The 14,131-nt window shown below is 36.6% G+C and overlaps 1 protein-coding gene across 1 annotated transcript in view; it reads left to right on the top strand.

The window, feature by feature from the left end:
• LOC134536283 (small ribosomal subunit protein uS5m) overlaps positions 1 to 13,597 on the top strand; it is a 28,275-nt gene extending 14,678 nt beyond the window's left edge. Inside the window, exons 7-10 of the mRNA XM_063376031.1 lie at positions 6,499 to 6,698; positions 7,326 to 7,475; positions 10,138 to 10,254; positions 13,361 to 13,597. Coding sequence (XP_063232101.1) covers positions 6,499 to 6,698; positions 7,326 to 7,475; positions 10,138 to 10,254; positions 13,361 to 13,495 — 602 coding nt within the window. The 3' untranslated portion in view covers positions 13,496 to 13,597. The remainder of the gene's footprint in view (positions 1 to 6,498; positions 6,699 to 7,325; positions 7,476 to 10,137; positions 10,255 to 13,360) is intronic.
• The last annotated feature ends 534 nt before the right edge of the window (positions 13,598 to 14,131 follow it).

Genomic DNA, 14,131 nt, shown 5'->3' with positions numbered 1-14,131 from the left:
GTGTCTCCCCCGCTAGAACGCTATAGTATCGCTTGTCTCAAGGTCGCGCGCGTATTATCTCTCTCTCTTTCTCGCTCTCTCTCTCTTTTTTTGTATTTTGTTTCCGTTGCTGTGTGGAGGGCCAGCGCATTGACAAGGCGGGAGGTTATGCTCGTCAAAAAGATGCGTAAATATATTTAACACAAATGTATTTTGTTTAAAGAACCGAAAGCAAAAAAATAATTTCTTGAAATATTACACAATTATTTAAAAACAGACACATAAATCAGCAATTCATTGGTGTTTGATTCCAGATGGTGTAATAATTATTATATTTGAATAAAAATTGGTCCATTGGATATAAAATAATTATTTTATTCACCAAATCAATTAAAGTACCTCAAAGAATCCACTTTAATATGAATTCAAATGGGTGGAAGTAAAACAAAAATACCACAAACAAATGAATATACGTACTATTTTATCATCATCATAATTTTCAAATAATGAGGGCTCAGTAACTTTGAGATAAGTTGGTGTATAAAACTCTTGCGAAAAACATTTCTCTGTACCTATTCTAGAGTTGTTTGAAGAGTTTATTTACATGCACAAAAACTTTCAATGTAAGAAGCCACATCATAATCCTATCATAGTAGATGACATTTTTGACAGGTCGTACAACGAAATTTGAGACTTTGACATATGAATTATGTGAAGCATTAAGAATTTGTGAAACAATAAACAAAACTAACACATATTCATGTAGTGCAAGACTAGCTAATCATGTATTAATATTTTTTTGTTTATTTTACAGTAAAATATTCAGCGGCCAAAGACTTAAGCCGTCCCAATAAATGTAATTTAAAGCCACCTTAAGTGAAACAGACTGTGGCTAAATGAGGCCCAGTAATTTTGAGCAAAATTGTAATCGTGCAAGTTCCCATGTACCACAGCTGTATTTACCTTATATTATATGTATATGCACAATAAATTTAAATATCATTTAACAACTTAAACAAAACAAAAAGAAAACAGAGTACAAAATAAATGTTAAAGAATTATTTCATTCTAAATATCAGTATATAAAACTCTTCCATTGCGTATAAAATTTTTGTAACGTTTACTTCCGTACATTCTTAACGATACGAAACATGCACAATGCCATCTAATGACATTTAACAAAACTATTATGTTATTGTCCCTAGTTATACGTTACGTATACGTTTTATACGTTAAGTGAAATAATCTCATTATTAAGTACTCTTTTTTAAAACATTAACTAATGTAAAATATTTCATTGTCGAGCTTTAGCAAACGACTTACACACGTGCAATCACTGACACGTATAGAGGGAGGTTTATAAATCAATTACTCGTTAGAAAATGTACGTGTTTGTTTAATATCTGTGAAATATGTAAAAATATGATCGTGTAAACCACAGAGGAATAATCAACTGTCATATCTCAGGACTGAGATTAGTTGTCAGAAACGTTTGATGAAAGCTTTCAAACTAGCAATAGTTCTAATGAAGGAATAGCCCAGTCAAAATATGCTAAAATTTCGCTCGTTGTCGAATTAAATCCGATATTTTTGTTACACTTTACACGTATTTAGTAGTGTCCAGATGCCAAATGCTGTCACTTGACTTTACAAGACATGTTTAAGCTAGAGTCCATGATGACCCCAGAATTCAAAAATTTTGCATATCAGGGTCACTCACTTCTCAAAGAAAAGAAACTGATAGTGTTTGGTCAGACAGACCAAAGAACAGACTTAAATGCGTAACATGAAAATTGTTGGGAGCCTCACACGAGGACGAGGATTCACTGATAATTTTTGGAGCGAGTGGACTTTGGGGATGACTGAAACTGCATCTGTTCATCATTGAAGAGTTATGCGGTATTCATTTTATATCTTTGAACAACTTGATTTCTGACAATCTCGAAGAAGTAGGGATGCCACAGATCAATATAATATCTCTGCTTAGCTAAATAATCACCCACCATTTCCTGGATCACAACAAATCATGTCTATAGCAACTGGACTAGTAGGGGATGCCACAGTTACCTTTTTCAATGCTATAGTAATTGGCAAGCAATCAATACAGTGTAATGTTGGAAAAATTCTAATCAAGCATTGTCACGAAAAGATCAAGCTCTCACTCTGGCGAATATTAGCTACACAATTACTTTCAATTGTAATAGCTCATTTATTTATAATTTGTTAGTTTTCCAGAGGATAACGATAAGTGAAGAAAAATAGGATGACTTGATCATGTATACGCAGTATGAGTTGGCTCCATTTCATTTAGCTCTCTTTAACGAAGCTGGGATACGCAAAACCAAGAAAGCAACCCCGTTTGTTTTATGTGACAAGGGAGAATTTGGACTTGGAGTGTTGGAGAACGCTGACTTTGTTCTTAATGGTGAATTCTTACTACACAGTCATATAGCCGACAAGTGGTACTGATTCATCTATTTTCCCAAAATATGTCAATTACATTATCATTTCCTATTTATCATGACTGTTGATGTGACATTACGTGCAGACCACTGAACAATTGTAACACAAAATCATAAACATCGGATTGAATTTGAGCACATGATTTACTTTGACTGGGCTAGTGTCTTCCATGCTAATTTTTTTTCTGGATATATAATAAAATATTCTGGAATTTAAATTGTTCATAACTTAGGTAGTAACAGTAGAATTCAAATCATTTTAAACAGTTTTAGCTACTTAAAAAAAGTACTATGGTGGTTGTGTGGACCAATTTTTACCACGTTTTTGTTTTTATTTTTGTATAAAACTAAAGTTCGAACTTATGTTTTTCTTACACTAATCCACTTACAAAGTACGTTCTCTTGTAAATAAACGCAAAATTTTTCACATTACCTTTTTTAACAGCGATCATTAAGCTACTAACATCCTAATATTGTAAAGTAATAAACCAAAAAAAATACTAATGCAGCTGCAGTCTATCTACTCACAAATAATTATTGTTTAGTTATTTCTTAAGCACATTTTGCAATCAATCTTAAAATTTTTGTTGAAACGCTTGCCAAACAATGCATTTTATGTGAAACAGACGGCGTGGGTAATACTTGGCTAAAACTTTGCGTTTATTAAAATTTACATCGAAAATTAACTAGCGTTCACTCGGTTTTAATCAAAATGATGAAATTAAAAATATGTGTTTGTTGTAATCCAATTAGTTTTTTTAAAGTAATAAAAACGTGGATATTTTAAATATAAAAGAAAAGAATTCTATAGTAATTCATATTAAATAATTAGGACCTTCCTCGCATACTCGCGTCAACTTTTTCTTTACACAGTATCTAACTGATACATAATGTAAAACAAAATTGGCAAGTTATAATTCACAACTTCCCTGTCCTTATTTTTAACTGGAAAACGGAACATTGATGTGCCTCGTGAACTGAACCTCGTATTCTGACAGCCCGTGTACGCACATTTCTTACCCGCCAAAATGTTTGACACTATAAAATCATCAATGCGAAATAAAGTTAAAATAAGTATGTATATAACTTTTAAATTAAATAATATTTTAAACTCAACACTGACTGTAGGCCTGATACAAAGTTCTTAGAAGCTAATTTTCACGTTACTAGGGTACACAATCCCTCCATACAGTGATCCCAGTGACTTGTCTTCTCCCGTGGTTCCGTGGCTCTCAAAGACAGTGGTAAGGAATACTTATTGTCAAGGTCGCCGAACGGTGCTGATAATAGCTTCCCGTATATGGGAGGGTGACTGGCTGGTTAACCTAGTACGCCCTAAGACCGCTAGGGGCGTGCGCTGTCGATACCCAGCGATTGAAGCGATCGCAGCGGCGGAGCTTGGAACTACAACAAATCTTCTGAGAAACCTGGCAGAAAATTTAACCTGGGCTCGCGACTTCTATACATTATATATATTCAATGGTAATACTTACCGCACTGTCAAGAAGTGCAAAGAATTTCTGGGTTCCATTGCAGAAATAGAACGCCAGGAATTGGAAAGTAACTTAAGAAGTGCACCATATATTTCAGTAATGTGTGATGAGTCTACAGACAGTGCTGTACAAGAACAGGTCATTGTTTATGTAAGGTTTGCTGTTAAAGGGGTAATACATTGTAAGTTTGTAGGTGTTAAACATGTAGAAAGGCCTAATGCAGCCCTGATTTATGACTGCATATTGTGTGTTTTAAATGAGTATTGTGGGTTCACCATTTCAGATTTAAAGCTGCATTTGGTAGGCTTTGCAAGTGATGGTGCAGCAGTGATGCGAGGATTGCATAATGGAGTTAGTACCAAATTGAAACAATCAATTCAGCCCAATTTGGTTGCTATACATTGTCTAGCACACCGTCTTGAACTCGCATTGAAGGCTGCACTTTCTGAAATACCATTGAATCTCAAAGTGGAAAATTTCTTGAAGAAATTATATGCATTCTTCCACCACAGTCCAGTGCACCGAGCGATCTTGAAAAAATATTGTGAAACTCTGAGAATCAAGTTCTGCGTACCTACCAGAGTTGGAGGCACTCGTTGGGTTTCTCACACCAAACGAGCCTTGACAAATGTGCTCAAGATTGTTCCTGCACTTATCCTCACTGCAGAAAATTTACGCCAGGAATCAACGTGTAATGCATCAACTGCTGGTTCATGCAAATTTATTGAAGATGCACTGAACAATTTGGAATTTTTTCAGTATATTCACTTCTTTTGCGATGTAACCTCCATTTTGAGTTACTTTTCACAACTTTTGCAACATCCTTATTTGACTGTAGCAGAAACACAAAAGTCACTGTGTGATACTATCACCATGTTGCAGAAGCTCTGTGACAAAGATGGCTTTCATCTCCGTGCATGCAACAAATTAATTGAAGATGAAGCTAAGCAGTTGAAAGGAGCTCCTTTGCAGACACCCAAGAAAACAGCTGTTATAAATGCAATTGTTGAAAATTTAGAATCTCGCCTTGGAGATAAGAAAACTGGACTCTGTGAATTACTGACTGCTACAAATGTGTGTAGTTTTAAAACGTGGCCTACAAGCATTCAGCCAGAGTTTGGTGACACTTGCATCGTTAGGTTGATACACTTTTTTTCTCCCTCCCTTGTGAATAATGGAGTAAAGTGTGAAATGATTGAGTTGGAATGGAATAGTCTAAAGACCACAGTTTACCAGCTGTATAATCCAGTAACCAAAGCAAATTGGAGTGATATCAATCTCAAATACCACACTGAGTATGAAAATGTACTCTCTCTCATCGATCTTGTGCTATCACTGCCAGCTCACACTGCAGATTGTGAGCGAGGGTTCTCGCTCATGAAGTCTATAAAGACAGACTGGCGAAACTGTCTAAATGATGATACACTGTCTGCCCTCATGCGTGTTCAAATACAGTCACCTTCTGAAAGTGAGTTTGATCCAGCACCAGCAATAAATCTCTGGTATCATAATGTTCAGAGAAAACGTCGACCCTTTCAGCCTCCTTATCGAAGATGTTCAATACAGAATCAGCCAAGTAATTCGTGCAGTGACTCAGACAGTGACTCAGACAGTGACTCGTCTGAAAATGATTATTAAATAAGAATGTTAAGTGTGTGATAAAAATAGGTGCAAAATATAGCAAAAATCCTTTTTTCTCACTTTTTCAGCGACTTTGAATTTTTTTTTATTTGGGTAAAACAGCGGACAGGCAAATTGGATGGCGGACAGGCAAAATTTCGATTACACCTGTCCGTTGGGCAGGTTAAAATATTCCTTAAAATCTAGCCCTGTATATTTTCATTATGTCCGTTCGTAGTGATTTAATATAGAAGCTTCAGGACTGTTGTTGAAATAGATGAACAAACTTTGTTGACCCAGTTGATTGAAACACATGATGTAATATTTCTTAATAATTTTTAGAGTAATTTTTTTAGCTGCCTATTTTTATACTGATATTTAATCATCAAGCCGTGTCCCTGAACGTGCTTGATTTAAGACCTTTTATTGAATGAATTTATATAGTGTGTACATGCACATACAGTCCGCTTCGATATTGATTTTGATATTCTGATTTTATTTATACTAAGCCCGACTTAAGGCCTCTGCTGCTAATCTTTATGCACATGTTCTAAATTTAAATTAAAGGAATGTCATTATTTCCATTCAAAGTTTGCACCAAAGTGAATGGATCAGAAAAAAAATAATTTAATTGGTTTGTTCATGCAACTCTTATTGAATCTCTTTTATCAAACTACAAATGCTTGTCGATTTAGTGTGGGTTTTTTTTCTGAACGTATCTGTTCTCGACAAACTTACCACAAATTATTTTAGTGTAAAAATCAAACATGTCATCATAACACTATTACGGTGGAATAAGTATTGCGAAACAAAAATTTCTGAAAATACAAAACGGTAACACCAAAATGTTCTGTTTTTTAAACAAGGCTGGACTATAAAAACAAAAGCCATGAAATGTTGTCTCTAGTTGATAGTCGGTATGTGATTGTACAATTGTTCCCCAGTGTTCCACGACTTCTTCACCCAGTTCGGCAAGACGAATGTGTTCGTGCAGAAGAAGCCGGAGGGCTACGGGCTGGTGTGCCACCGGGCCATCCGGGAGATCTGCCTCATGGTCGGGATCAAGGACCTGCACGCCAGGGTGGAGGGCCCCACCAACCTGCAGCACATCGTCAAGGCCTTCTTCCTGGGACTCATCCGGCAGGCGAGTCCGCATTCCCTCGCGTCATCGTCGCACGTTCGAAAAGTATTGGTGCGACAATTATGCGGAAAAATTTTTTTTTTGTTAGATAATGTATTCATAAAAACAAAAACCCATTCATGGAAAGTGCGTTTATTTACAAAGTGAAGTATAAAAGAGCACGCCAAACAATTCAATTTAATAAGTCATGCAACAGAAACCTTACTTCTACTTTAAATAGAAAAACAAAATCTGTGATCCAAATGCCAGCCGAAAGAACGTGTATCTGCCTGTAGTAAACACCACAAGTGAGCGGGATATCAAATGTAGTTTTATTAAATTTTATTAAATTTTATTAAACCTTAAATATATTTCAATCTGCGTACAGTACGTCTCTGACCAAGATTTACGGTCCTCTCAGACAGAGGGTCGGGTCTTTGATCCTGAAACCTGCGTGACTCAAGTTACCGAGTACAGGGTCGTACCCAAATGGTTCAAAGCTCACTGTAATCTTGTACGTCCTGTTGCCTTAAGCATCTATGTATAATCTGAGCCACATAAGAAACATCCAAAATACAAAACAATTTACATTTGCTGAGACTTCATTATATTCAGGAAAGGTTTGATGTGTTATTATGTATTCGATACCAGAAAACCCACGAAGAGTTGGCGGAGGAGAAGAGGCTACACCTGGTGGAGTTCCGCAGAGAGAACGACTTCTTCCCCACGGTGGTAGCGTCGCCCACCGTGTGTCGCACCGAGAAGGAGATCCCGGCTGACGAAGTGCTCGACTTCACCCAGGTGGGTTGCTTGTCTCTCTGCCTTCTGTCGGGTCAGCTACACCTGGTGGAGTTCCGCAGAGAGAACGACTTCTTCCCCACGGTGGTAGCGTCGCCCACCGTGTCGCACCGAGAAGGAGATCCCGGCTGACGAAGTGCTCGACTTCACCCAGGTGGGTTGCTTGTCTCTCGCTGCCCTCTGTCGGGTCAGCTACACCTGGTGAGTTCCGCAGAGAGAACGACTTCTTCCCCACGGTGGTAGCGTCGCCCACCGTGTGTCGCACCGAGAAGGAGATCCCGGCTGACGAAGTGCTCGACTTCACCCAGGTGGGTTGGTTGTCTCTCGCTGCCTTCTGTCGGGTCAGCTATACCTGGTGAGTTCCGCAGAGAGAACGACTTCTTCCCCACGGTGGTAGCGTCGCCCACCGTGTGTCGCACCGAGAAGGAGATCCCGCCTGACGAAGTGCTCGACTTCACCCAGGTGGGTTGCTTGTCTCTCGCTGCCTTCTGTCGGGTCAGCTATACCTGGTGAGTTCCGCAGAGAGAACGACTTCTTCCCCACGGTGGTAGCGTCGCCCACCGTGTGTCGCACCGAGAAGGAGATCCCGCCTGACGAAGTGCTCGACTTCACCCAGGTGGGTTGCTTGTTTCTCGCTGCCCTCTGTCGGGTCAGCTACACCTGGTGAGTTCCGCAGAGAGAACGACTTCTTCCCCACGGTGGTAGCGTCGCCCACCGTGTGTCGCACCGAGAAGGAGATCCCGGCTGACGAAGTGCTCGACTTCACCCAGGTGGGTTGGTTGTCTCTCGCTGCCTTCTGTCGGGTCAGCTATACCTGGTGAGTTCCGCAGAGAGAACGACTTCTTCCCCACGGTGGTAGCGTCGCCCACCGTGTGTCGCACCGAGAAGGAGATCCCGCCTGACGAAGTGCTCGACTTCACCCAGGTGGGTTGCTTGTCTCTCGCTGCCTTCTGTCGGGTCAGCTATACCTGGTGAGTTCCGCAGAGAGAACGACTTCTTCCCCACGGTGGTAGCGTCGCCCACCGTGTGTCGCACCGAGAAGGAGATCCCGCCTGACGAAGTGCTCGACTTCACCCAGGTGGGTTGCTTGTTTCTCGCTGCCGTCTGTCGGGTCATAACTGGTGATGTGAGGAGTGTTATTAAGATAAGTGCACAGATAAACTATGTATTACGAGACCCCACGCCTCTTTTGTTAACAAACTGTAATGGAAAAATTATGTATAATAGTTACAGAATTTTTTGATATGAACTTGTGTAATAGTAAATACACCCTTTTAAAATGTAACTTACAGTTTGATTCTTTTTTCTTGTGTTTTTTGTTACTCAGGACTGCTCTTGACAAAATACCAGAACAATTTACAAGTCCTCGTATTAATAAATGTATCACTCATTTATGGTTTGGTAGCAATGAAATGGTCATGGGTTTTTATAAATCAAGCCACTGCTTGTGGTACAGTTTCCATATCGCATCGTGGCTTGATATGACATAGCACAAGGGACCTGGCTTCAGGCATTTATTAATATTAACATTCGTGCACTGGAGTAATAATTACGAAAGTTGTAGCTCCCCCGTAATATGACTACTTCCCCAGAAAAATCAGACCCTATTGAGATATAAAGCTTGGTGAGGTATTATTTATTTTTTGTCATGCAAGAAATGTGTATAAATAACTTTAACTATAACAAAAAAAAAAAGAAGCAAAATCTTAAATTGTGGGCACACTTACTTTTGTCCTTAGCTAAATACATGTGTGTTTTTTATTCTTATGTAAAACGGAATAATTTTATAACAAGGTGTTGAATTGCATTGATGATGAAGTGTGACATTGTATTACAAATTGGGCCACGAAGGCTGATTGGTCAGATATCTTGCCTCCACCAAAGTGATGTGGATTTGATTCCCCACAAAGGTGCGGTAGATGATTATTCGAGCCATTGGGTTTACTCATAGTACTCCCGTTTCCTGTACCATTTTTTAGCATTAGTGCACCATTTTCATCTTAATGCCTCTAATCATGTTTATTGATGTTATGTTAATATTTGATTTATTAATTAACATTATTAACAAAACTTAAAGAGAGTATATTATTTATTTTGTCACCTTACATTAACAAAGTTTGTCTTTGCCAAACTTCAGTACTGATAAGTATGGTACAATTTTTGTATTCCTTCATTGTGAAAAGTATTTCTTTGTCACACATAATTATTTCAACTTATTGTTACTAAGCACACAGCAAAAAATTTTTTACAATAACAATACCTGTACGTTAATTTTTGCTAAAATTTTGTGACTATACGTATAAGGATGGAAATATACTGCATAGACAATTTTTTCACTAACAGAATTAATTCATGTTAATAATTTTTCATTCCATCATAGTTGATCCTCAATAACTATTAGTTTTATTTGCATGTTTATATAGACATTGGTGCCTTGATTAGAACATTTTTTGTAATATGAGCTGATTTTAAGCTCTTAAATAATTTAGGAATATTAAAAATGAGGCAAATTTGTAGTACATAATTGTATGCACATGCACACAGTCTATTTAAGTTTTTTACTGTCCAAAATATTATTTAACATTTAAAAAAAAAACTGCTCTAGCCACTTGTTGATTCAATGCAGTGGTTCAGTATATTGTTATACTTTAATATTTTTTTCCAGTATGTGATGGGCGACAGAGTCGTTCTGCAGAGAAAAAAATTTCCTCCATTTTTTACGAAGCTACCATCTTGGGAATACAAAGTAAAGAAAATGGAACAACTGAGAAATCTCGATAAGGTATGTTAATTGTTTAATACTGTATACGTATAGTATGCATCCTTCTGCGGTACGTGATAAAAGAATGTGCTTTTTGGTCACATGTTATCTAATAAGTTGTTTTTTAAACATTTCAAAATAATTTTTCTTTAAAACTGAATGTCAAAAAAACTATTCTAATTTGATTAGTGTACATTATAAATTTAATTTTAACTATTTATAGGCACATTTTTATTTTAGTGATGTATTTTTATTCACTTATATTTTTTTAGGTAAATCTGTATTGTACGGATTAGCGCCAAAAAAAATCGTACAAATATGAAATAACTTTCATTATATGCTATCTTACGTCCTCTTTTCAGAACCGCCTGCGGAGATTAAAAATTCCAATTACTTTTGGAGATATTGAATTTTTTAATATTCATTTTTTGGCGATTTTTTTTAAAAAAAATTTAAAAAATCCGAAAATACCTTTATTCTGTGCTCTTTAACTTCCTCTTTTCATTAAACCCGGCGGAGATCAGAAATTCTAAATACTTTAGGAGATATGAAATTTTTTAATTTTCATGTTGTGCACTGATGCGGCGTTCAGCGGGAAGCCTACGATTCACACATCCTTCTGGACATACCCGAATACTCACGTTGGCAAGCCTTCTTTTCTTAAAATTAGCAAGAAGTAATTAAAAATACTTTAAAACACTGTGGATGATTGGTTATATTAGGTAAGTATAGCTACATTAAAAAAACTGTAAAATAATTTTATGGTTGCTTAGCAAATAACTTTTTAATATGTAGCTATCCAGGACTAGGAAACCTTTTGCATGATTTCACAGTATTTTTAATGTAGCTATCCTTACCAAATCAACCATCCACAATGTTTTGAAGTATTTATAATGTAGCTAACATAACCTAATTGACCATTAGTTTTCATGAGTTGCATATTTATTTACAATAAAAAATAAATAAAAAAAAACCGAAGATGCACGATCGGGCGTTCCTCTCGTCTGTTGAAAGAAGGCTTGCCAACGTGAGTATTCGGGTATGTCCAGAAAGATGAGTGAATCGTAGGCTTCCCGCGTTCACCATTGTTGCTTGTTTACAAGTATGATTTTTTTTTTTCGCGACGTAGTTGAACGACTACATCAGGTAAAAAGAAAATTACGTGAGTTCCTACTGTTCATCCTTTTTCTCGGTTTGTTAGGTCAGGTCAGCTACATTATAAATACTTTAAAACTAAACAACCATTAAAATTAATTTTTATTATTTTTAATGTACGTTCAGTTTCAAAGTATTTATACTGTAGCTGACCTGACCTAATCTACTTTTGTCCCGTTTTGTTAGGTCAGGTCAGTTACATTATAAATACTTAAAACTATACAAGTAAAATTAATTGATATTATTTTTAATTTCCGTTTATTTTGAAGTATTTATCATGTAACTAACCTTACCTAATGGAAAATTTTTGTTATTTAGGCATTCACGCACAAACGGCAAAATATAAAATGGCGTCTGTTGAATGATTACATAGGGCTTGTATTGCAAAATAAGAACGGCGATATCTCCAAAAGTAATTGGAATTTTTAATCTCCGCAGGCGGTTTTGAAAAGAGGACGTAAAAGAGCATATAATGAAAGTTATTTCATATTTGTACAATTTTTTTTGGCGCTAATCCGTACAATACAGATTTACCTTTTTTTATTTTACAACAGGTTAGCCTTTGTAATTAATAAAAACAAAGTTGGTCGGATAGAGCCGCAGGATAGAGCGAACTTCAGCTCAGTATTTTCTACTATTATAAAAATATTGTTTTGTTTATGTATGCTTTGCACATACATTCGGTGCTTTGTTTATGCCTTCTGCATATTAGTTTAACTATTTTACATATAAGTAAATGTTTATATTTTTTACTAATAAAATACTAAATACACTAGAACCCTGTTATAATGTTCCTGCTTATAACATCATATTTTTTTAAGCCCTGACATTTTCACCATGAGGACACTGTATTTCCTGCGTATATTTTACAAATTGTGCAGTTCATTGTTTTATAACATTCAATAAATGCAAAAAGAAAGTTTTTATAAACCTAACTATTCCAACACTCATCCCATGTGTAAAGTTTAATATGTAAAACCTTTAACTTTACACTGTTTATGTACATTTTTTTTCACCATTACAGAAATACTGTTATACCATAGATGTAGATTGTTTAAATATGATGTATGCAAAAACAAAATTGTACAAGTGTGCCAGAACTCTAGCGCTCTACATCAGCGCTGGCTAACGCTGTGTGTTCAATATATTGAAGGTACATATGCTCAGTTATGTGTCTGTTGACCACTAGTCTTGAAAAAATAAATAACAAATCCTTCCTTCCTTCCCATTATGGTCTGTTTTCAAGTGTACATATTTAGTCCTACAATATTTTAGTTTGTCAACTTTACTGTGATGGCAAAAAAAAAAGCTTTTTGTAGTTCTGATAAGAGTTGAATTTATTTCATTCGTAACTATAAATCCCAAAAACACATGTTCAAGTGGGGAAGTAATTGGATATTGTAAGCATTTCCTTTCTAAACGTTGTCATTAAGAATTGTGAGACATTTTACAGAAGTGTGGCAGCGAGCCTTTAAAGATAAGTAAAATTTAAAACAGAAGCTGGAAGCATGACGAAGTTGATTTAAAATTGTTGCTTGGTTCAAGCATTGAGTGTACCCATCAATGGTTTTAACATGATCTGTTTACATAGCTTCACGAGTCCAGCGGTGAAACTTAAAACACTTGACAAGTGTTAAATTGGTATTTCCTTCTTATATAATTTTCATGCTTATAATTTTTTTTGTTTTGTCACCTTGAGAAATGTTACAACAGGGTTGTACTGTTTAAGAAAATGTTATCTATTACTTCTATCCACAGAGTATGCTTGTCTTGATTTAGTTCATTTCCTTATTAGTGCTCCTGGGTGTCATCACGTACACTTCAGCAATCACTGCTATGTACATATTCAGGATGTTACGTGTATCTTTAAATTTTAAATTTCTTGTGTCTCATTCACGAGAGTTAACTGCTGAAACTCTGTGTGTGTAATTGTGTCTGTGGCTGGTGTTCGGAGGGAGAGTTGTTGTTGCAGGTGAAGCGACACCTGATCGCGGAGTACGGCGAGATCCGCAGCTTCCACGCGGACAAACACCCCGAGTGCCGCCAAGTGCATCCGAAGCCGCGCGGAGCGGAGGCACAGTCGCAGTCGCAGGAAGCTGAGGCTTGAACGCTGTACGGGGACACGTTGTGCTTCTGAACTTCTTTGTATCGTTTCTACATTTGTAAAATAAAATAACTCTGTTTTTTAGTTACTAGTTAACATTTTCAATTGCCATGTTTTTTTTAATTTTTTTTAAAATTCCTTTCAATATGTGTTTGAATGAACTAGGTATATACAAAATGCCAGTTTTGTTTGCTGTATTTGTTTACGTACATACAGGTTTGCCCACCTGTCAAACATTCTTCACTCCTGATATTCTTAAAACTTCATCCGAGATGCTGCATTGCAAAAAAAAAGGGTTTCCATGATCATAATCCTGTCCATATTGCATGAATGGCATTCATGACTAACTGATCTATCAATTTTACATATAAAATAATTTAACTTTTTTTTTTACTTTGGGATCCATGTCTTGTCGACAGCGAGGTATGAGCGGCAGATCATACATTGAACACAATGTAGTGACTTGAAGTCACCAGCCAGGGCCTAAGGTAAGAAGTCGTCCTAGCCTTTGCCTCAGCCCAAGAGGCAGTAACATTGATTTCCATAATAACATTTAATTTCCAATGAAAAAATGATTTACCACCAAACTTACACAATAGGACCAGCTTATTTCAATGATTTATTAAAATGCTGTCAGCA

Source organism: Bacillus rossius, chromosome 10 (genome assembly GCF_032445375.1).
Source record: "Bacillus rossius redtenbacheri isolate Brsri chromosome 10, Brsri_v3, whole genome shotgun sequence".
Taxonomy (NCBI): domain Eukaryota; kingdom Metazoa; phylum Arthropoda; class Insecta; order Phasmatodea; family Bacillidae; genus Bacillus; species Bacillus rossius.
Note: the sequence above shows the minus strand (reverse complement) of the source record. Positions and strands in the feature narration are given on the sequence as shown.